The sequence below is a fragment of the Prionailurus bengalensis genome, chromosome E2 (genome assembly GCF_016509475.1).
Source record: "Prionailurus bengalensis isolate Pbe53 chromosome E2, Fcat_Pben_1.1_paternal_pri, whole genome shotgun sequence".
NCBI lineage: Eukaryota > Metazoa > Chordata > Mammalia > Carnivora > Felidae > Prionailurus > Prionailurus bengalensis.
This window is the reverse complement of record NC_057352.1, coordinates 1,059,821-1,084,403: the sequence shown is the minus strand read 5'-3', so window position 1 is coordinate 1,084,403 and position 24,583 is coordinate 1,059,821. Positions and strand designations below refer to the sequence as shown.

The 24,583-nt window shown below is 43.7% G+C and overlaps 1 protein-coding gene across 1 annotated transcript; it reads right to left on the bottom strand.

Annotated features, from left to right (window-relative positions):
- Positions 1-787: 787 nt before the first annotated feature.
- On the bottom strand, positions 788-22,229 carry LOC122493685 (zinc finger protein 418-like). The gene is made up of 3 exons (XM_043598199.1): positions 21,997-22,229; positions 19,016-19,142; positions 788-6,193 (listed from the first exon to the last, which is right to left on the bottom strand). Exons 1-3 carry the CDS (start codon positions 22,027-22,029, stop codon positions 3,390-3,392), a joined length of 2,964 nt encoding a protein of 987 aa, XP_043454134.1. The 5' UTR covers positions 22,030-22,229; the 3' UTR covers positions 788-3,389.
- Between the last annotated feature and the right edge of the window lie 2,354 nt (positions 22,230-24,583).

The window sequence follows — 24,583 nt, the reverse complement described above, 5'->3', positions numbered from 1 at the left end:
TGCCAATAAATTAGAGTTAAGCACAGTGAGAGAACTGTGAAAAGGAAAGTTATGGAAATATTTATATTAAAAACTTGATATAAAACATCATATACAAGCTCAAAGTCCTACGGGATTCCGGCATAAGTGCTCAGTGTTTTGTTACGTTTATTGATGCTCCCAGGAGCTCAAGTAAACCCCATCATCGCTTCTATGTCATAGTCAGCAAACAGGCTCAGGGGGCCCTAGCTAGTTGCTCAGATATTCCTAGCTGGGGAATCCACACCAAGACCTTGGTGTTGTGCAGACCCTCCTCCCTACAGGTGGGTTTTGGGGACTGATTTGGATCAGGGGCTTCTGGGCTTCTGAGACGCCCCATTTCTTTCCAGCACACACGTGGGAGCATAGGCGTCTGGTGGTAACTGGGAGAGCTACAGGTGCCTGGCCCTAGGATGCCCCCTACAGGTGGAGCTATACAGGAATGGACACAGCTCTTCACATCTTCCAAAGGACCAGGGGTGGCGCAGCTCCTAATCCCCATTATACACGAGAAAACTGAGGCCCCCAATGGGCGCATTTGCCTGTGGGTCTTTATTATGGCCAGGAATCCAAGAATTAAACATAGGCAGCTTGGACCAGGACCTGGGGAGTGTGATCAATGACTTCTACATCACCACCACCCCACCCTCCGCCCCGCCAGGTTTTGGGACTCAAAGTCTAACCCAGCCCATCCTGATGCAATGTTATCGCCCACCTGCTCCAGCCCACCAACCAATGGTCACCGATGGTGATAAAGCAGGAAAATGGGTAAACCACTACAAAGAAAGGCTTTATTGTATTCCTCAATGACTGGACTTAAGAATGTGATGGAGAATATGTTAATAATGCAGAAAAAATTTAAAAGGGTACAGCATAAGTGTCCATCCCATTGTGAATTGTGCACATACACACTTGTTTCACTGTCCTGTTTCTTAAAGGAAATAGTCAAAGCTCAAAGAATAGGAAAAAGATATGTGCAGACATGTTACCAAAGATGTAGATAGCAAATGAACGTTGGAAAAAAATGCCCATTGTGAATCCTTACAGAAATGCAATTTAAACAGAAAGTGAGATAACACTAAAAACTTATTAAAAGGACTAAAATTAAAATGATTGGCCAAACAGAGGAAATGGAACTCTGAGACACTGCTGGGAAGATGCAAAATGTAGAATCAAAAGTAAAACATTTACCTACCCTGTGACCCAGACATTACACTCTAAGTTACTGACAGAAGATCAAGGAAACATACATTCACATAGAGAGCACTAACGTTTATACTAGCCTTATCTTCAGTAGTCAAAATCTAGAAAAAAAAAAATCCTCGTACACTGATAAATGGATAAACTGGTATATCCAAAAATATTACTTGGCAAAAACGAATAAAACCCACTACTCACATAGTATCATTGATGAGTCTCAAAGTAATTGTGACATATAAATTCCAAATATAAACTCAATCTATTGTAGGAGAAACAAATGGTTACCTACAGAGGTGGGAGATGCAAGGATTATAAAAGGACCTAAGTAAACATACTGTGACAGATATGGTTATTATCAGGACTATGATGATGGCTTTAGAGGTTCAGAACTATGTCAAAACCTATAAAATTATACTTTAAATATATGCAGGTTAGTACATGTAGGCTATATCTTGAATAAAGCTCAAGATAGACTGTCCCACTCTTTTTGGAAAACAGGTTTGGCAACCTGTTTGGCACATTGACTCCATCAATCTTCCCCACGCCTATGGGAGTATCACCTCAGTGGCAGCAAATGTGGAGAACAGTGAAGAATATTTCCATACAAGTCAACAGGAATGCTCCACATCCCAGGAATATAGATCCTCCTTTATCTTTTTATTTTCCTGTCTGTGTGATAACGGCTTTGAGGCAAACACCACAGAATCCACAAAACCTTTTGATTATTTTTTTATTTTTTTCTCTGACAATTACTTTAGCTACATAAGATAAATGTGCCCGGAGGTCCTGAGATTTGTGTACACACTGATCCTGCAAAGTCATGGTCACAGAAACTTCCCTGGACACATTTTTAGAAGAGGCACATTCCATCAAGTTGGCTGCAGTTTCCTCCACTCCCTATTAAGCCAGTGTTTCTTTATGAATTTTGGTTTCCCCAGATGCCTGTGGTCTTACAACCAGTGACCCTGGCCCAATGGATTGTGGACATCAGGGCACATGGCTGTTTGCAGAGCTGTGGAAGAAAACACCTCAACAGTACTGACATCCCCTGTGATAGCTCCTCTGAATAAGTGAAAAATTCATGCTGCTTTCAAAAGCCTCTGAGGGTCTCACACTTGTCCCCTGCTTGGGGTCATCACTGAGACTCCTAAAACACAAAGCATCCAGACCTCAAATGAAAACCAGAAAGCCCTGCAGTTTTTCAGAGGTTGTGGGGCAGTGATACAGATTTGGTCAAGGCTTGCAAGCTACTTTCTGCCATCATCCTCTCCCTCCTCAGGCATGGACAATTTGAGACTCCTAAAAAGTTCACCCTCTGATGGCTGTTGAGCCCAAATCTGTTTATAAACTACCCCACAGAGTAAGTAGAACATTCAAGATTAAAAAGGATTTAAAAAGTAAGGCCTCAAGGGGCACGTGGGTGGCTCAGTTGGTTCAGCGTCTGACTTTGGCTCAGCTCATGATCTTATGGTTTGTGGGTTTGAGCCCCACACAGGGCTCTGTGCTGACAGCTCAGAGCCTGGAACCTGCTCCAGATTCTGTCTCTCTTGGCCCTCTCCCACTCGTGTGTGCTCGCTCTAAAAAATAAACATTAAAAAAAAAAAGGGCCTTGATTATTGTTTAAGCCAAAGCAATGTGCAGCAGACCACTCTCAAGTTTGTGACTTGGAAACTGGAAAAACATCTCACAAGTATCACAGGAGACCATCATGTCCCTGAAAAAGGTAGTTATTCTCTGCAAGCTGCCAGCCAAACTCATATTCTCTGGGTCATCAATGATTCAGGTTCAGACTGAAGGTAGTCAAGGAGATGGGGAAGCTGACCCCTAAGGGCTCAGGTTACTCCTAATTTGCTCCAATTCATGAGAGAACAAAGGTCAGACTCCCTGAACACACTGTGGTGGTGAACTAATGCACACCTTGGGGACCTGCCAGGCAGTAGAGGAGAACAGGCTTTGGGCACAAGATCTAGCTGTGACCTAAATCTGGAAACAGCCCTGAACAGTATGGAAAGTGCAACATATTTACACAAGCTTACCATTTCAATGAAACTTACAAGGGATCTCCCCACTGAGCATGTTTAGATGTCTGAGATTCAGTCCAGATAGAGGACTCCTCAAAGCTCCCTCCAGAGTTGTTACAGTGGATAGGAAATTGAACATTCCCCGCACACCTAAGGCCTTTCTCTAGTGTGAACTCTCTGATGTTGAGAGAGTGTAGATTTTCGTGTAAAAAATTTCCCACATTCACTGCACTCGTAAGGCCTTTCTCCAGTGTGACCTCTCCGGTGTTGACTGAATTGGGAACTATCCCTGAAGGATTTTCCACATTCGCTGCACTCATAAGGCCTTTCTCCAGTGTGAACTCTCTGATGATAACGTAGCTTGGAGCTAGAGATAAAAGATTTCCCACATTCACTACACCCATAAGGCCTGTCTCCTGCATGAACTCTCTGATGATAACGAAGAGTGGAACTGGAAGTAAAAGACTTCCCACATTCACTGCATTCGTAAGGCCTTTTCCCTGCATGAACTCTCTGATGGTAAGAGAGGGTAGCGCTACTGGTAAAAGACTTCCCACATTCACTGCACACATAAGGTCTTTCTCCTGTGTGAACTCTCTGGTGTCGAATCAGTATGGAGCTGTTGGTAAAAGATTTCCCACATTCACTGCACTGATAAGGCTTTTCTCCTCTATGAACTCTATGATGATAACCAAGGCCAGAGATAGATGTAAAGGATTTCCCACAAGCACTACACTCATAAGACCGTTCACTATTATGAATTCTCTGGTGTATTGACAGGGAAGATTTTTGGCTAAAACTCTTCCCACATTCACTGCACTCATAAGGCCTTTCTCCTGTGTGAGTTCTCCGGTGTTTATTGAATTGTGATCTATCCTTAAAGGATTTCCCACATTCACTGCACTCATAAGGTCTTTCTCCACTGTGCACTCTGTGATGATAACGAAGGCTGGCACTAAAGGTAAAAGATTTCCCACATTCACTGCACTTGTAAGGCCTCTCTCCTGTGTGAACTCTCTGATGGTAACGGAGGGTAGAACTGGAGGTAAAAGATTTCCCACATTCACTGCACTCATATGGCCTTTTACCTTCATGAACTCTTTGATGGTAACAAAGTGTGGAGCTACAGGTAAAAGATTTCCCACATTCATTGCACACATACGGTTTTTCTCCTGTGTGAACTCTCTGGTGTTGAATCAGGGTCCACCTATTATTAAAAGATTTCCCACATTCACTACACTTGTAAGGCCTTTCTCCTGTGTGAACTCTCTGATGTAAAATAAGGTTATTTCTTCGGATAAAGGATTTCCCACATTCACTACACTCGTAAGGCCTTTCTCCAGAATGAACTCTATGATGATAATGGAGGTCAGATCTAGAAATAAAAGATTTCCCACATTCGTTACACTCATAAGGCCTTTCTCCAGTGTGAACTCTCTGGTGATAACGGAGGGCAGAGCTAGTAGTAAAAGATCTCCCACATTCACTGCACTCATAAGGCCTCTCTCCAAGGTGACCTCGATGATGATACTGGAGGGTGGAGCTACAGGTAAAAGATTTCCCACATTTATTGCACACATACGGCTTTTCTCCTGTGTGAATTCTCCGGTGTCGAATGAGTGTCCACCTATTGTTAAAAGATTTCCCACATTCACTACACTCATAAGGTCTTTCTCCAGTGTGAACTCTGTGGTGATAACGCAGGCTGGAACTAAAGGTAAAAGATTTCCCACATTCACTACACTCATAAGGTCTTTCACCTGAGTGAACTCGTAGGTGTATAATGAGGTTATTTCTTCGGGTAAAGGACTTGCCACATTCACTGCACTCATAAGGCCTCTCCCCAGTGTGAACCCTGTGATGATAACGGAGAGCAGTACGAGTGATAAAGGATTTCCCACATTCACTGCATTCATAAGGCCTTTCTCCAGAATGAACTCTCTGATGATAACGGAGGTCAGACCTAGAGATAAAAGACTTCCCACATTCACTGCACTCATAGGGCCTTTCCCCTGTGTGAGATCTCTGATGATAACTTAGGGCAGAGATAGAGGTAAAAGATTTTGCACAGTCACCACACTTATAAGGCCTTTCTCCAGTTTGAACTCTACATGGAATCAACACTGAGCTCTGACTAAAAGATTTTGCACATTCACCACACATATAACTGTTTTCTCCACCGTGCCATCGCTGGGGATGAATGAGAACGGATTTGTGGCTTAAAGATTTCCCACATTTGCTGCACTTGTATTGCCTGGATCCAGAGTGAGTCTTTCCATGTTGACTGAGGGTTGAGCTTTGCCGAAGGGATTTTCCACATTCATCAAACTCGTGATGCCTTTTTCCAGTATGCAATCTCTGGTGGATAACAAATGAAGATTTGTACCTGAATGTTTTCCCACATTCACTGCACACAAAACACTGGTCCTGAGAAAGCATGTGTTTGGGACCGAAGGCTTTCTTGCATTCTCCCCAGGTGTAATGACTTTTTCTGCCCTGTATAGTTGCCCTGCACTGGCTGATTGTGTTTAGCTTTTCTCCAGTATGAATGGCCCCTTGTTGCAGATGCCCCGAGCCAGGCAGGAAGTCTTTCTCAATCTCTCCACAGGTAAAGGGCTTTCCTGAATCATGGAATCCACAGCTCTTCACAAAAGAGGTCCTGTCCACACTGCTTCTGAATGGTTTCACTCCCGTGTGCTGCTCTGGCTGCTGCTGAAAGTTTACGCTGAAATAAAATCGTTTTGCGCATGCCCCACACCTCAACAGTTTCTGGCTGCTTGGCTTTCCCTGGTGCTCAGCCAAGTGGAAAATGTCTCTCAAGACCGGACCACACATCTCACAGGGGTGGGTCTTCCGGGAAGACAGAGCTGCCTTGGGCGTGCTGGCCTGTGACACACCTACAGAAACGCTCTGTTCAAGGGGTGCCTCCGCATCCTCTGCTCCACAGCAGCAACCTGAACGCAAAGAAACTCTCATGAAATACATGGTGACTACAGTGAGGGGTAAGCCCGTCACGCATATGCACCTGTCTCGTGTAGGCACAAGTTTATGGGATGCTTTTCCAGACACAGGAGTTGGAATTCAGTTGTGCATTACTGGGATCCTAAGGTCACAGACTGGTGGATAACCCACCAGGGAAGGAAACAAAGACAGCATATGAGACAAGGAAGAGAGATGAAGACTACAACTCGTTTCTCTGCCAACGGTTATTGGCAGGACCTTTGCCACTGCTGATGAGATGCTGAGTAGAAGCATGCATCCAAGCCCACTAAAATCCAGCTGCAACAGATTAGCTGCTGTTCCATGTCATTGTAAGGACACGTGAATATCTCATGGCTAATGCTGGAGCACACAGAAAGAACACTGAGAGAAATGGGTGAGATGAGGAGTCAGAGAGGTGATGATCATCACTGCACTGAAAGTCATAGTAGAAACGATGAGAAGAACCAAGAAATTGGCAAAGTGTCAAACCAGAGAAGAAAAAGGTAGTAATGAAGTGCGGCCAGTGGAAATGACATGAAAAGTGGGGGTGAATAAAGACAGGTTTCTGGTGTAATCTGAGCACATCCCTGATGGCACACTCTCTCCAGCCATTCACCAGGACCAGCCCATCCCTTCCCCCGCTGAGTCCACCTTGCCACATCTGGAGTCATGTCCATCCTGTAATACGCAAGGACTCTTCTCTGTAAGCCCTGAGCAACTACATGGGACATGGATGATACAAGTCCTAAGGGAAAAACAGGACAAATGAATAGCCAGCCCTGTCCCAGGGCTGTCCAGCACACAAGAGGCCTAGAAAAAAGAGCAAGGTAGATGATGTCAGCATGACAGCAGAGGAAACCAGCCTTTGACCTTAGCAGGCTTAGGAGTCCAATTAAGAGGGGCGGCTGGCTATCAACAATATCCAAATTATGGAAAGAACCCAATGTCCTTCGACTAATGAAAGATGATGTGGCATGTGTACGTATGTACATACATGTGTACACACACACACAGAGAGGAATATTACTCAGTGATCAAAAGGAATGCAATCTTGCCATTTGCAATAATGTGGATGGAACTAGAGTATATTATGCTAAGTGAAATAAGTCAGAGAAAGACAAATATTCTGTGATTTCATTCATATGTGGAATTTGAGAAACAAAACAGATGAACATAGGGGAAGGGAAGGAAAAATAAATAAGATAAAAACAGAGAGGGAGACAACCATAAGAGACTCTTAAATACAAAGAACAAACAGGGTTGCTGGAGGAGAGGTGGGCGAAGGGTGGACTAAATGGGTGATGGGCATTAAGGAGGATGCTTGTTGGGATGAGCACTGAGTGTTATATGTAAGTGATAAATCACTAAATTCTACTCTTGAAACCATTATTACACTACATGTTAACAACCTTGGACTTAAATGAAAATTTTAAAACATTTTTAACAAGAGGGGCACCTGGGTGGCTCAGTTGGTTAAGCATCCGACTCCTGATTTCAGCTCAGGTCATGATCTCACAGTTCATGGGACTGAGCCCCACGTTGGGCTCTGCACTGACAGCGTGGAGCCTGCAGGGGATTCTCTCTCTACCTCTCTCTCTGCCCTTCCCCTTCTTGCTTTCTCTAACTCATTAAAAAAATATTTTAAAAAAGTCCAATTAAGACACAACAGCAACACAAGGGAGCACACAAAAAGGAGAATAACCACAAAAAGGATCGATGGGGACACTGGCTTAGTGAAGACACCTGGAGAGACAGAAAATAAGGGTGGGCACTATATGTGTCAGCCAAAGGGGTGATGCCACTGCATTCTGCAGTGGCCTACTCTACAGGGGACCCCAGCAGCCACTGCTGTGAACCTCAACAAGTCCCACTACAGCTGTGGACTATCACAGGTTACACAGCAGAAGTGTCCAGGTGTTTGTAGACATGGACCCCAGATGTCTGCTGTGCAGAAGACCCTGGCAGCTTCTGCACTAACATGACCGACAGCTGACACCATGGGGACCTGCCAGGGAATAATAACTGAGCTGCCGCCTCTGCCAAAAAAGGAGCTACTGCTCCACCCCGGGAGCAGAGCTGGCACTCACATCAAACCCGCACACACCCTGGACCCAAGAGATGCAACTGCTCCGTGGTTACCCATATTCCATAACCTGACTCCATGGCTGTCACCTGAGTGCCCAAAGCCTCAAGTACCAAAGCCATGGCCACTGTGGGCTAGCCAGCTCCTCAAAACCCAGAGACACTGTCTAAATGTACCCATGCTCCTGTCACAGGTTCCATCAATGCTCAGTGTCCAACCGCATCTCACATAGCACACTCAACACTGCTGGAGACTATTTGGCATCTGGGACCCTAGAACTGTGTCAGTTCACACCCTAGAAACCAGACCTGTACCTGCTCCACAGGTGCCTGCACGTCAGACACCAATGCTACCACCACCACGAAGACACCCAAGAGCTGGACTGGGCATCTAGATGGGAACCCCATGGCCAAAATACTTCCTGTGGGAGAAAGTGTTTCTCTACTACTGTGGACACACAGAGCCTTAGCTATTGAGGACTCCTGCAATCTTTCTAACATTGATCTCAGATGACAGAGCTGCAGACACTAAGCCTCTTGGCCATCTTGTAGTGGGAACTGCCACACACAGGTAAAGATCTTCCCCACTAAAATCTTTCTGTAAAGTCTAGAAGTGACTACTCCATGAAATGTACAGACATCAATGCAAGGCTACAAGAAACACAAAAAAATCAAGGAAACAGAACACCCCCAAAGGAACACAGTAATTTATCCATCACCCTAACAAAATGCAGACCTATGAACTGTCAAAGAATTCAAAATAATTGTCTTAAGGGAGTTCACTGAGCTACAAGAAAATACAATTTAATGAAATAAGGAAAACAATTACAAAAGATTTTCAACAGACAGATACAAAAATATAAAAAAGAACCAAACAAATTATGGCATACTATATTGTACACCTGAAACAAATATAACACTGTATGTTAACTATACTGGAATTTAAATTTAATAATAAAAAAAGTTAAGGTGAAGAATACAATGAATGAAACCAACAAAAAAATACAGAAGAGAGAATCAGCAGCTAACCTGATCAATCAAAAGAATGAATCTGAAAAGAAAAAAAAAAAAAAGAAAATCTGAAACTGAAGATACTTTTGAAATTATTCAAATTAGAAAAAAGACAACCAAAAAAATGAATAAGGAAAGTCTGTGTGGATTATACATCATAAAACAATATTTGCATTATGGTGGTCCTGAAGGAGAAGACAGACAGACAGACAGAAAGGGACAGAAATCTGATTTAAACAGTCACAGATTATAAAATAATGGATGAAAACTTCTCAGATCTGGGGACAGACATGAACATACAGGTATATGATGCTCATAAGTCCCCAAAAAGATTCAAACCAAAGAGGACTTTACCAAGACACATTACAGGGGCACCTGGTTGGCTCAGTCAGAAAAGCATGAGACTCTTGATCTTGGGGTCATGAGTTCAAGACATGTTGGATACAGAGATTACTTAAAAATAAAATCTTTAAAAAAAAAAAGAAAAAAGAAAAAAAGACGACACATTACAGTGACCCTTAAGAACAACATGGGTTTGAACTGTGTGGATTAATTTATAAGCAGACTTTTTCCAGTAAATACAGTAAAATACTATAAATGTATTTACTCTTCCTTATGATTTTAGCATATTCTTTTCTCTGGCTTACTTTAATGTAAGAATACAGTAGATGTATAATGTACAAAATATGAGTTAATTTATGTTATTAGTAAGGCTTTGGTGAAGAGTAGGCTAATAGTAACTAAGTTCTGGGAGAAGTCAAAAGTTATACATGCATTTTTGGCTGCATGGGGGTTAGCGCCCCTAACCCCTGTGTTGTTCAAAGGTCAACTATATGGGGCACCTGGGTGGCTTCGGTTAAGAAGGCTCAGGTCATGATCTCAGTTTGTGAGTTCAAGTCCTGTATCGGGTGAGCTGGAGCCCTGCTTCAGGTGAGCATGAACCCCAGGTGAGCCCCAATTCTCTCTCCCTCTCTCTCTATGCCCGTGGGATTCTCTCTTTCTCTCTGCCCCTTGCTCACTTGTGCCTTCTCGCTCTTAAAAAAAAAAAAAAAGTCAACTATATAATAAAAATCGAAATATAATGACAGAGAATTTGAAAGCTGTGGGAAGAGAACTCACACAAGGGAACCCCCCCCCCCAACCTCCATTAGGGTATGAGTAGTGTTCTTAGCTGTAACACTGAATACTAGGAGAGTGGCATGGTGTGTTCTATAAATGCTGAAACAAAGAAACTGCAAACCAAAAATACTTTACTAGCAAAGTTGTCATTCAGAAATAAAGGAGAACTGCTTTCCCAGACAAACAGAAGCTAAGGGAGTTTATCACCACTTGATGTACCCTACAGAAGATGCTACAACAGTTCTTCAAGCTGAAATGAAAGTATGCTAATTAGTAACATGAAAATATAGAATACACTGGTAAATGCAATTATATAGTCATAGTCAAAATACAGGAGTCCCTCATCCATTTCACTTTCCATGGTTTCACTTACCCATGGTCAACCATGGTCCAAAAGCAAATGGGGGCACCTAGGTAGTGCAGTCAGTTAAGCGTCTCTTCATCTCGGCTCAGGTCATGATCTCAGTTTGTGAGTTTAAGCCCTGCATTGGATTCTGTGCTGACAGTACAGAGCCTGCTTGGGATTCTGTCTCTCCCTCTATCTGCCCTTCCCCATTTATGCTATCTCTCAAAATAAATAAACTTAAAAAAAAAAGCTGCAAAAGTAAATGATCCTCCTTCATCATAACAGTTCAGAGGGTCTCTAGTAGCCTAATGCTATGTCACAATGCCTATATCATTCACCTCACTTTATCTCATCATTCTTGATGAGGCATTCTTTTTTTCGTTAAGTTTATTTATTGAGAGAGAGAGAGAGAGAGAGCACGCACATGTGAGTGGGGGGAGGGACAGAAAGAGAATCCCAATCAGGTTCTGTGCTGTCAGTGTGGATCTCAATGCGGGGCACAAACCCACAAACCATGAGATCACGATGTGAATCAAGAGTCAGACGCTCAGACTTGAGCCACCCAGCTGCCCCAAGATTATTTATGTAAGCCTCATGGTAACCACAAAGCAAAAACCTATAGGAGATACAAAAGAGAAAGGAATGGAAGCATAAGACCACGGGAAATCATCAGATCACCAAGGAAGACAGCAAAAGATGAAGAAGAAAGATACTACAACACTCTGAGACGATAATTAACATGGCAACAGTAGGTCCTAATAGAATTCTCCAATCAAAAGACAGAGTGGCTGAACTCAAAACAAAACATGACCCAACTATATGCTGCCAACACTAGAGTAACTTCAGCCTTAAGGACACACAGAAGCTGAAAGTGAAGGAATTGAGAAAGATAGTCCACACAAATAGAAACCAAAACAGAATAGGGGTAGCTATACTTATAGGAGATACAACAGACTTTAAGTTAACAACTGTCAAGAGACAAAGAAGGTCATTACATAATGATAAAGGAATGAAATCATAAAGAGAATGCATGAATTTTATGTATATATGCATCACACAAAGCATCTAATTTAAGTATTAAGCAAATTCGACTAGATCTGAAGACAGAAAAGACAGCAATCAGATATTAATTATCAATATCCCTCTTTCAACAACAGGCAGATATCCAGACAAAACATACTAATAAGAATATATCTGAATTGAACATTCTCATCCAAATGGATGGAAAAGACATATATAGAACATTCCATTTCACTATAGCAGCATACACACTCTCAAGTGACACAGAATATTCTCTAAGATAAATCACATGTCAAACAAGTCTTAACAAATTTCAGAAGACTGAAATTCTGTCAAGTACCTTTTCCTAACAATGGATGAAACTAGAAATCAGTAACATGAGGAAACTTAACAATTCAAATATGTGGACATTAAACAACAGATGCCTATCCAAATCAGTTGGCCAAAGGATAAATCAAAAGCAAAATAAAAAAGTATCTTAAGAAAAACAAAAGTGGAAACAAAATCTATGGAATGTGAGGGGTGCCCGGGTGGCTCAGTCAGTTGAGTGTCTGACTTTGGTTCAGGTCACGATCTCACAGTTCATGAGTTCAAACTCCGCATTGAGTCTGATGCTGTTAGCACAGAGCCTGCTTCTGAATGTCTGTCCCCCTCTGTCTCTGCCCCTCCCCCCGCTCACGCTAAGATAAAAATAAACATTTAAAAGTATCTATATGGAGGGCACCTGGGTGGCTCAGTTGAAGTGTCTTCCTTCCGCTCAGGTCATGATCTCGCAGCTTGTGAGTTCAAGCCCCACATTGGGCTCTCTGGTGTCAGCACAGAGCCTGCTTCAGGTGCTCTGTCCCCCTCTGCCACTGCCCCACTCACACTCTCTCTCTTAAAAATAAACAAACATTAATACATACATACATACATAAAAATATCTATATAGAATGTGAAAAGTCAGTTCTAAGAAAAAAGTTTAGAGCAATAAATGCCGGCTCTTAAAAAAAGAAAAGATCTCCAAGAAACAACCTAACTTTACACCTTAAGAAACTAGAAAAATAACAAACTAAGACCAAAGTTAGAGAAACAAAGGAAAACACAAAGATCAGACCAAAAATAAAATAGAAACTAGAAAAATAAAAAGATAGGGGCGCCTGGGTGGCGCAGTCGGTTAAGCGTCCGACTTCAGCCAGGTCACGATCTCGCGGTCCGTGAGTTCGAGCCCCGTGTCAGGCTCTGGGCTGATGGCTCAGAGCCTGGAGCCTGTTTCCGATTCTGTGTCTCCCTCTCTCTCTGCCCCTCCCCCGTTCATGCTCTGTCTCTCTCTGTCCCAAAAATAAAAAAAAACGTTGAAAAAAAATTAAAAAAAAAAAGAAAAAGAAAAAGATAAACAATACTAAGAGCTGGTTTTCTGAGCAGAAACTTGAAAAACCTTTAGCTAGACTTAGAACAAAGGCAAGACTCAAATAAATTAATGCAGAAATATAAGAGGAGAAATTGCAAGCGAGAGCACAGAAACACAAAAGATCATAAAACACTACTATGAACTATATACACCAACATATTAGATAACATAGAATAAAGTCCTACAAACATACAACCTACCAACACTGAATTGTAAGACATAAAATCCAAATGACAAGGAAATTGATTCAGAAATCAAATATCTCCCAACAAAGAAAAGGTCATGACCACAAGATTTCTATCAACATCTTTTTTTTTTTAATATGAAATTTATTGTCAAATTGGTTTCCATACAACCCCCAGTGCTCATCCCAACAGGTGCCCTCCTCAATACCCATCACCCACCCTCCCACCCCCCATCAACCCTCAGTTAGTTCTCAGTTTTTAAGAGTCTCTTATGTTTTGGCTCCCTCCCTCTCTAACGTTTTTTTTTTTCCTTCCCCTCCCACATGGTCTTCTGTTAAGTTTCTCAGGATCCACATAAGAGTGAAAACATAAGGCATCTGTCTTTCTCTGTATGACTTATTTCACTTAGCATAACACTCTCCAGTTCCATTCACGTTGCTACAAAAGGCCATATTTCATTCTTTCTCATTGCCACGTAGTTCCATTGTGTATATAGACCACAATTTCTTTATCCATTCATCAGCTGATGGACATTTAGGCTTTTTCCATAATTTGGCTATTGTTGAAAGTGCTGCTATAAACATTGGGGTACAAGTGCCCCTATGCATCAGCACTCCTGTATCCCTTGGGTAAATTCCTAGCAGTGCTATTGCTAGGTCATTGGGTAGATCTATTTTTAATTTTTTGAGGAACCTCCACACTGTTTTCCAGAGTGGCTGTACCAGTCTGCATTCCCACCAACAGTGCAAGAGGGTTCCTGTTTCTCCACATCCTCGTCACCATCTAGTCTCCTGATTTGTTCATTGTAGCCACTCTGACTGGCATGAGGTGGTACCTGAGTGAAGGATTAAACTCTCAAGTTCTTCCAAAAATTTGAAGAGGAAGGGATCATTTTCAAATTCATTTTAGAAGACTAGAATTAGGACACCAAAGCACCTTACAAGAAAACAAAATTACAGGCCAACATCTCTAATGAACATAGTTGTAAAAAAGCTCAACAAAATCCTAGCAAACCAAATTCAACAGTATATGAAAAGAATCATAAACTGTGACCAAGTGATATTTATCACAGGCCAAAACTCATATGATCACATGAACAAATATTAAAAAAAAAAAAAAAAAGCATTTCACAAAATTCAGAATCCTTTTATGATAAAACTCCCCAAAATTAGGTAAAGAAGACATACACCACAATACACAAAGGCCACATATAAGCCCACAGCTAAAAGCACATTCTACAGTGAAAAGGTAAAAACTTTTACTCTATGATCAGGAATGAGACAAGGATGTCCACTCTCATAACTGCTATTCAAAATTGTACTGGAAGTCCTACCTGGAACAATCAGAGATGAAAAAGAAAGGCATCCAAATCAGAAAAGAAGTAAAACTGTTTGTAGATGACATAGATCTTGTATAAAGCAAACCACAAAAAGTCCACCAAAAAACTGTCAAAATGAATAAATCAACTCAGTAAATTTACAGGATAAGAAATCTACATACAAAAATCAGATATGCCCATTACTAACAATGAAATATCTCGAAAGAAATTAAGAAATCAATTCCATTTACAATAGCATTTAAGAAATAAAATACTTAGGAATACATTTAGCCAAGCAGATGAAAGATATGTACAATGAAAACTGTAAGACATTAATGAGAGAAATTGAAGGCACAAATAAATGGAAAGATATCCCATGTTTGTGGACTGAAATAATCACTATTAAAATATTTCTACTACATAAAGCAACCTAAAATTCACTACACTCTACCAAAATTCCAGTGGGATTTTTTACCAGAAACAGAACCAGAATCCTAAAATTCGAACCACAAATGACGTCAAATAGAGAAATCTTGATCACAAAGATCAAAGTTAGAGGAATCACATTTGTAATTTCAAACTATACCAGAAAACAATAGTAATCAAAATATTATGGTACTGGAATTAAACAAAACAAAACAAAACAAAACAAAACAAAACAAAACAAAACATGCAGGGGCCCCTGGGTGGCTCATGGTTAAGCATCTTACTCTTGATTTTCGCTCAGGTCATGATCTCATGGTTCATAAGATCGAGCCCCGAGTCGGGCTCTGTGCTGACAGTGCAGAACCTGCTTGGGATTCTCTCTCCTTCTCTCTCTGCCTCTCCTCCACATGCTTGCTCTCTCTCTCTCTCTCTCTCAAAATAAAATAAACAAGCATTTATAAAAGTGCTACTCCAGGGGTACCCGGGTGGCTCAGTCGGTTAAGCATCCTACTTCGGTTCAGGTCACGATCTCGAGGTTCGTGAGCTCGAGCCCCGCATCCAGCTCTATGCTGACAGCTCAGAGCCTGAAGCCTCCTTCAGAGTCTGTGTCTCCCTCTCTCTCTGCCCCTCCCCCACTCACATTATCTCTCTCTCTCTCTCAAAAATAAATAAATATATATATATATTTTTAATTAGGATAGGGCGCCTGGGTGGCTCAGTTGGTTAAGCGTCCAACTTCGGCTCAGGTCATGATCTCACGGTCTGTAAGTTCAAGCCCAGCGTTGGGCTCTGTGCTGACAGCTCAGAGCCTGGAGCCTGTTTCAGATTCTCTGTCTCCCTCTCTCTCTGACCCTCCCCCGTTCATGCTCTGTCTCTCTCTGTCTCAAAAATAAATAAACGTTATATTTTTAATTAGGATAAATTATTTTTAAAAAAAAATGTTACTCCAGCGAACACACAAATGATAAGAACACAGGACGGCCTTACTACGGATACAGAGAAAGTTTTAGTGCTCTGGACAGAAGCTCAAAGCAGTCACAACATTCCCTTAAGCCAAAGCCTAATCCAGAGCAAGGCCCTAACTCTCTCCCTTCTATGAAGGCCAGGGGAGGTGAGGAAGCTGCTGAACACAAGTTTGAAGTTAGCAGAGGTTGGCTCGTGACACTGAAGGAAAGAAGCCGTCTCCTAACAGCAAAGGACCAGGTGGGGCAGCAGGTGCTGACGCAGAAGCTGCAGCAAGTGCTCTGGTAGCCCTAGCAGAGATCGGAGATCGTTCGTGAAGGTGGTGACACTGAACCACGGATTTTCCAAATGCAGACCGAGCAGCCTTCTACTGCAAGATTGCCATCTAGCACTTTCATAGCTGGAAAAGTCAAGCTTGTTAGGGCCAAGGCTCACGTATCATTCTGAAAAGCCCTTAGGAATTCTACTCTGCCCGTGCTATAAATAGAACAGCAAAGTCTGGATGACAGCACATCTGCTTATAATATGGCTTACTGAATATTTTAAGCCCACTGTTGAGACGTAGTGCTTTCTTTTAAAATATCACTGCTTAGTGACAAAGCACCCGTGAGCTCTGATGGAGATGTACAATGAGCTAATGTCTCATGCCTGCTAACACAACATCCATTCTGTAGCCTATGGATCAAGGAATAATTTTGATATCCAAGCATTATTTTTAAGAAATACCATCCTGTAAAACCAGACAGAGCTCCCACAGTGATTTTTCTGATGGATCTGGGCAAAGTAAATAGAAACCTTCTGGAAAGGATTCACCATGACTTTGAAGGGTTCAAGACTTCCTTAGAGAAAGTAACTGCAGATGTGGTGGGAATGACAACAGAACTGGAGGTGGGGCTAGAAGATATGAATGAATTGCTACAAGCTCATGATAAAACTTGAATGGAATGGATGAGGAGTTGCTTTACATGGATGAACAAAGAAAGTAGTTTACTGAGATGGAATACAAAATTTAGAAAATATAAAAACATTGTATTTAACTATCCTGGAATTAAAATTTTTAAAAATTCAAAACATGGCCACCTGGGTCGCTCAGGTGAGCATCCGACTCTTGATTTCAGCTCAGGTCATGATCTCACAGTTCATGGGCTCTGCACTGATAGAGCAGAGCCTACCTGGGATTCTTTCTCTCCCTCTCTCTCTCTCTCTCTCTGCCTTCGCCCACACATGCATTCATTCTCTCTCAAAATAAAATAAAATAAATTCAAACAGGGGCACCTGGGTGGCTCAGTCGGTTTAGCATCTGACGACAGCTCAGGTCATGATCTCACGGTTCGTGGGTTTGAGCCCCATGTCATGCTCTGTGCTGACAGCTCAGAGCCTGAAGCTTGCTTCCGATTCTGTGTCTCCCTCTCTCTCTCTGCCCCTCTCCTGTTCATGCTCTGTCTCTCTGTCTCTCAAGGATAAATAAACATTAAAAATTTAAAAAAAAATCAAAGAGATGAAATCTACTCCTGGTGAAGATGTTAAGACTGTGGAAATGACAACAAGGAATTTAGAATATTACATACGCTTAGCTGATAAAGCAGCAAAAGGGTTTGAGAGGACTGACTCCAGTTCTGAAAGAAGTTCCACTGTGGGTAAAATGCTATTAAACAGTATCGCATGCTATAGAGAAATCACTCATGAACAGAAGAGTGAACCAATGCAGCAAGCTTTGTTGTTGTCTTATTTTACGAAACTGCCACAGCCACTCACCTTACAAACCACCCTGGGCAGTCAGCAGCCATGAACATCAAGACAAGACCCTTCACCAACAAAAACATGACTGGCTGCAATTTCAGATGACAGCAGCGAACTATTTTTAAATCAGCTACATTGTTTTTGAGACACCATGCTATGACAGACTTAATAGACTACAATAATGCAAACATAACTTACGTGCACCAAGAAAACAAAAAATTCATCTGACTTGCTTTATTGTGATGTTTCTACACTGCAGTGGTCTGGAGCCAAACCAGCAATACCTCCAAGGTATGCCTATAGAATGCCAGAAGCTGGGGTGTGGAGGAAATGGGGAGATGTTGGTCAAATGGTACAAACGTTCAGTAATAAGATGAAAAGTTCTGAAAATGTAACATACAGCATGGTGACTGCAGTTAATAATGATGCTGTATACTTGAAATTTACTGAAAGTACTAAAAGTAGATCTTAGGCATTCATACAGAAAAATAATGTAATAATTTTATAAGAATGGATATTTAATTAACTTCAATTGTGGAAATTATATCACAGTGTATACATATATCAAATCACTACAGTGTACACTTGAATATATATAATTTTGTATCTCCAGAAGGCCGGAGGGAAAAAGAAAATACACCTAAAGTACAAACCTTGCAGGAGTCTGTTGAAAAGTAGCCTGTGATTCAGCTAAGTAGTCTGACAATGTCTGCAAACCCAGCACAAGGAGAGGAAGACATGTCAGCTAAAAGAAGGGATCAAAACCTGGGAAACAGGGGAGCCTGGCTGGCTCACTTAGTAGAGCATGCAATTCTTGATCTCAGAATTCTAAGTTCAAGACCCAAGGCTGTAGAGCTAACTTTAAACAAACAAAACCCCTGGGATACAGAAGTGACATGGATCTGTACTCACTGACCCAAACGAAGAGAGCAAGCATGGTGGAATCCATTATGGTCACTAAAAATCGACTAACTTTGAATCCTTCCCTATGAGGGTTTTAGTATAGCAGGTACTGAGGCTGCAGGGGCGGGGAGAAGACGGCAGTGCAAACAAACCAGCCCTATCGACATGGCAACTACCCAGAAAGCTGAGAACCCACAGTGCCCATGGTCCACATGTAAGAGAGACTGAGAAGGGATGGGTTGAGGGAGAACAGGACCTAGTTCAGGCCACTGGGGAGGGGGAGGGCCTTACCCAGTGAGGATATAAGTGCAAAGTTCTCCAGCATCACAGCGTGGTACAGGCATCTCTGAGCCTCATCAAGGAGCCTCCACTCCTCCCAGGAGAAGTACACAGCAACATCCTCAAAGGACACACTATCCTGTTACGATGGGGACAGATGAAACCATGAACATTCTGAGATCCCACAATCCATCTCACCATACATCTACCCCACACTCCTCCTCCTCCAGAGCTCCCCACTCCAAGAATTCCAGGCCTATGTGCCACTAGCACCGCCCCTCCCCCCCCCCCCCCCCCCCCCCCCATCCTCAGGGTCTCTTTATTCACTGAGTTCAGCCCTCAGCAACATCAGGCAGGGAGACAGAGATGTCATCCAAATTCATCCTGGCCTGTAGGGTCCCAACCATACAATTCCCTAGGGCCTCCATTTTGCGACTCCCAAGACACACTGAAATGTGGGCTCATGCTGTACCCTTCAGCCTCCAATACCAGGGCCCTGTGGCCCTGAGCACACACTTCTTCTTGATGTGCACACTGCTCTGCAGACTCTCCTCTCTCACATCTCCAGTCCCTACAGCTGCACTCCCACAAACTCTACTTTGGGCAAAGCCCTGAATTCTGCTTTGAAGTCCTCCTCTGTGCCTCTGATCTTTGCTTCAGTGTCAGCCGCCCAGAAGCACATATGCTTTAGATGGCTATGGCCCACTTCCACTTCTGTGCTGGACTTGCTGTCGTCTCAGTGGTCACAACTCCCCACCTCTCCACTCAACCTTCCTTAAAACCCCAGCCAGGCATGATGACTCTCACAAAGGACTACATTTACCGGATCTTATCCACCAGCAAGACCCGAACACCCCAGACCCCATCAAAGCCCCCCCCAAAATTCTGGTGAATCCATACAGTGGTGAATTAGCAGGAGCCCTGCCTTCAGTGTCATCTTGCCTCAATTACTCCTCCGAAGCCATCTTGTAGCCACTTGTGCCATGGAAGCTTTAGCCTCCCTGATCATCCTCTCTCCCACACCATTCACACCATCATTTCTCCCTATCGCCTGTGTTTCTCATACTTAGGATGTCAACCAGGAGCTAAGCAAGAGAAGCACCTCTCAGCATGCACCCTAGTCTTTCTGACCAGCTAACAGCATTACCACTATAACCTACATTACACACTTCCTAAAGTGTGACCCACAGTTCCATCCTGGTCCGATAGCCACCGTTTTTGAAAGTCTGCCCCAGATCTATGCACCATCAAGACTGAACACCACAAACCCCACCGAAGCTCACCACAAAATTCCCGTGAAACTGCAATAGTGAGTAAGCAGGAGCCTGGCCTCAGTGTCCTCTTGTCTCAATTACTCCCGTGCCTCCATGGCCTCCACTCCACAGGAGCCTTCATCACCTGCCAGATCATCCTCTCTCCCATGTCTCTGCTTCACCGGTGTTTGTGTGCCCAGCAACCCTGATCAGGTGCACAGCCAGAAAATCACTCCTCATCATGCACCTCCCTCTATTTGGCCAGCTAAGGCACTGTCACAATGACCTGCATTCCCCAACCTAAACATAGTCCACAGCTCCTCTCTGGTCTACACAACAGCCACCACTTCTGGATGTCTTCATCCTGTACCTCCTCCCCAAATCTCCAGACTGGCAAATCCAGCTACTCACTTGCTGTCTCCACGAGCTGTGCCCTGAAATATCTCCTAACAGGACTCGTAACAGGACCAAACGAAACTCCTGGCAGTCCCAAAGAAAATTAACCTACCGTCAACCTCCCCACCCCAGGTGATGAAACTTCCATCCCTTCAGCTGCTAGGACCAAAATCCCTGGGGTCATCCCTGACTTTTTTCTCTCCCTCACCTACAACATCAAAAAATCTACTTTACCCTTCTTTTAAAAAAGGAAGAGTCCAACTTTTCACCTACCCCTATGGCCATTGCTTTGGTTCATCAGCACTCATTTGGATTGCAGCAGCTGCCTCCTCCCGGGCTCCCTGCCTCCTCCCCTACCCCCAAGGTCTGTTATCTTTTCTACAACCGGAAAGGGCCCATTAAGACTTTGGTAAGACCAGCCCCTCCCCCTCTTATCCAAGCCTCTCATTGCCTCCGAAAGAGGTGCCCAAATTCTCAACAGCCACATTACAGGCCTGATCCTTGACCCTCTGCTTTGTTCCCCACGGGGAGAATGGACGCAGGTCGTACCTGTCCAAGCACTTGCACACTCTGATATCTATTTCTGGGATAGCTTCTCACACCTGTTTATATGTAACCCTTGGCCTGCACTCCGGAGCCTCGGCTTGGGGTATCCTCAGGGACCCCACACCCAGCCGTTGGAAAAATAGCAAGGGAAGGGGCTCAGGACACCACAATCCTGGACACCGTACTGGCGATGTCAAGATCAGTGAGGGACTTGCGCAGGTGCCATATGAGCTTTCACAACCTTCAGAACTTGTGGTTGAGTGAAGGCAACCAGGGCTGGGCTCTACCAGGTCAGGCCTCCCCTGCATCCCGCCCGGCCCTGGAACCCAGGGACCTCGGGATGACCAACCTCGGTGCCTCAGTCCTCCTACCAGCTCTGTGACCTTCGACAAGAACGGCACTCCCGGGGCCTCCTTGTCTTCATCACCCCCTTTCACCTCTCTCTTGAGAAGCTTTCGGAAAGCTATTCACACCCAAACACGGACCGTGTCCCTCTTCGGTTCACGACCCTCCAGCGCCCTCAGAACTGAGGTACCACACCCCAGCTCGCCAGTCCCCCCGTGATCCCGCCGCACACCGTGTCCCTGAGGGCAGACCCCACACCCCCGAATCCTCCCCCTCGGCGCCCCCTGCAGCCCGCTCCCGCACCCCATCACGCCGGCGCTCAGACACGGGGCCCCGCCCACGAGCGCCTCCCCGGCCCGGACACCGGACCTGGGCCGCAGGGACGCGAGCAGGTGCCCCGCGCTCGGGCCTCGGGAGTCTGGGTGGGGGAGGGTCCGGGGGCCTCGCGTTTACCTGAGCCGGGTCCCTGCGCGCGGCCGCCGCCATCGGACTCTGTGGGCGGAGCGGGGCCCAGAGCGGCGAAAGAGGAGCAGACCCCCGCCGCGGGACAACTCGGGCGGCGTCGTCGCCGAGCCGCGGACCCGCCTCTCCGCCGTGGGGACAACGACTCCTGAGCCTTGACAGTTCCGTCACTTCGGTCCCGCCCCGGCACGCCCGAGAGCAGCAAAATGGCCGCCACAAGGAGGAGGCCGGAAGTCCCGCCCCTACGGGATGAATTCCCGCGGAAACGCTTCCATTGGCCCAATTCCGCGCACGGTCTTCTGGAAAATGTAGTTGGCGGATCCCTAGAGGCAGCAGCGAGGGTTTTCTCCATTCTGATCTGAGCATTGGCCAGGCTGCTCTCCAAGGGATGCTGGAAACCTAGAGGGAGAAGGAGTTTGCTCCTTGTGAACTGCGATGAACAGGCATAATTTCATACTCCGTGATTGCCAGCCTCTTCCCAGAAATGAGATGTTCCCAAATCCAGTGATCTAAATGGTCCTATCATTCCATAGAACCATTCAGACATAAAATAATCCACGCATAGCTGAAGGCAGTATGTTACTCCTCTTCAAATGAATGTAGCTGATGCTTTTGTCATCACTTTGTGAGTTCTATTATGATTGACTAAGAGCAAGGGAAAAAACTACACAGGGCCGTGACTGGGAATAAAGAGAAATGTTAGGCCAGAATAAACAGGATCTCTGCCCTGGTTCCCACAGAAAATTTGTTCCTTGCCTGTAGGGTCAGTGATTGTGTCCTGCCCATTTTTAACTACCTAGTATTCTTACTCAGTGTTCTAAGATACACTCAATTCTATTTTGCAAAGTGACATCTACCTCAAACAAAGACCAACCTTAGTGCTATTTTAGTTTGGGTCAGTGGCTACAACTTTAACAGTTGCAGAATGTCTGATGCAGAGTATCTGAACCTCCAGATAAAGGGTGTAATTGACCCCCATGATGACATGTCCTGACTGGTAAGTGACTATGATATTCCAGTGATTGCAGGTACAGTTGTGCATGGGGAACTGAGATTATTTCAGAAGAGTAGTTTGGAAATGCAAATTCAGAAAATTAGTAATAATGTTTTTGTTCTTTTTTTTTTTTTTTAAGGTTCTCTTTTAAGTAATCTCCATATACAACTTGGGGCTCAAACTCACAGCCCTGAGATCAAGAGTCACATGCTCTTCTGACTGAGCCAGCCAGGTGCCCCAGTAATAATGTTTTTGCAGTTTAGAGATAGTGTTAGAAATAGCTCTGGGAAAATACCAGGGGATGCTGAAGAAAGTTAAGATGTTAGAGAATTTTTAGGAGAGCTATTTTTCTTGAAAATATTAAGCAATACCACCTTGGAGGGAAGAAAAGAAGTGAACATTTATAGTAGCCAGATTACTAAAAATGGACAAGAAACTGAGGTGTTCTGTTTATTCACAGCTCTACCGCTGTACCCTGAGCAAATACTCAGTTGCAGGCACTTAGGCACTTTTGTAATGTGAATGGAAACATTAGGGGATGCATGGGTGGCTCAGTCGGTTAAGCATCAGACTCTTGATTTTGGCTTAGGTCATGATCTCACCATTTGCAAGTTCAAGCCTCATTTTGGACTCTCTGCTGTTAGTGCAGAGCCCGCTTCAGATCTTCTGTCCCCCCACTCTCTCTCTCTGCCCTTCCCCCAGTTGCTTGTTCTCTCTCTGTCTCAAAAATAAACATTTTAAAAAAGGTTAAAAAAAAGAAACATTAGAACACTGGAAAGACAAATACTCATGCAATTTACATTCTTCAAAGAACACAGGTAGGTAGCAATCCCTATCAAAATAATACCAGCATTCTTCACAGAGCTATAACAAGCAATCCTAAAATTGGTATGGAACCAGAAAAGACCCCGAATAGCCAAAGCAATCTTGAAAAAGAAAACCAAAGCTGGAGGCATCATAATCCCAGACTTTAAGATGTATTACAAAGCTGTAATAATCAAGACAGTATGGTACTGGCACAAGAACAGACATTCAGATCAATGGAAGAGAATAGAGAACCCAGAAATGGACCCACAAATGTATGGCTAACTAATCTTTGACAAAGCAGGAAAGAATATCCGATGGAATAAAGACAGTCTCTTCAGCAAGTGGTGCTGAGAAAACTGGACAGTGACATGCAGAAAAATGAACCTGGACCACTTTCTTACACCATATACAACGATAAATTCAAAATGGATAAAAACCTAAATGTAAGACAGGAAGCCATCAAAATCGTTGAGGAGAAAGCAGGCAAAAACCTCTTTGACCTTGGCTGCAGCAACTTTTTACTCAACACGTCTCCAGAAGCAAGGAAAACAAAAGCAAAAATGAACTACTGAGACCTCATCAATATACAAAGCTTCTGCACAGCAAAGGAAACAATCAGCAAAACTAAAAGGCAACCAACAGAATGGAAGAAAATATGTGCAAACGACATATCAGATAAAGGGTTAGTATCCAAAATCTATAAAGAACTTATCAAACTCAACACCCAAAAAACAAATAACCCAGTGAAGAAATGGGCAAAAGACATGAATAGACACT

What these genes read in the sequence shown, in the direction of transcription:
- LOC122493685 (XM_043598199.1), bottom strand. Translation starts at nt 22,029, where the DNA reads ATGGCGGCGGCCGCGCGCAGGGACCCGGCTCAG. An exon ending in CGCGCAGGGACCCGGCTCAG is followed by an intron (nt 19,143 to 21,996) that starts GTAAACGCGAGG and finishes CCATCGTAACAG; the next exon opens with GATAGTGTGTCCTTTGAGGA. An exon ending in TGCACTTATATCCTCACTGG is followed by an intron (nt 6,194 to 19,015) that starts GTAAGGCCCTCC and finishes CTTTGCGTTCAG; the next exon opens with GTTGCTGCTGTGGAGCAGAG.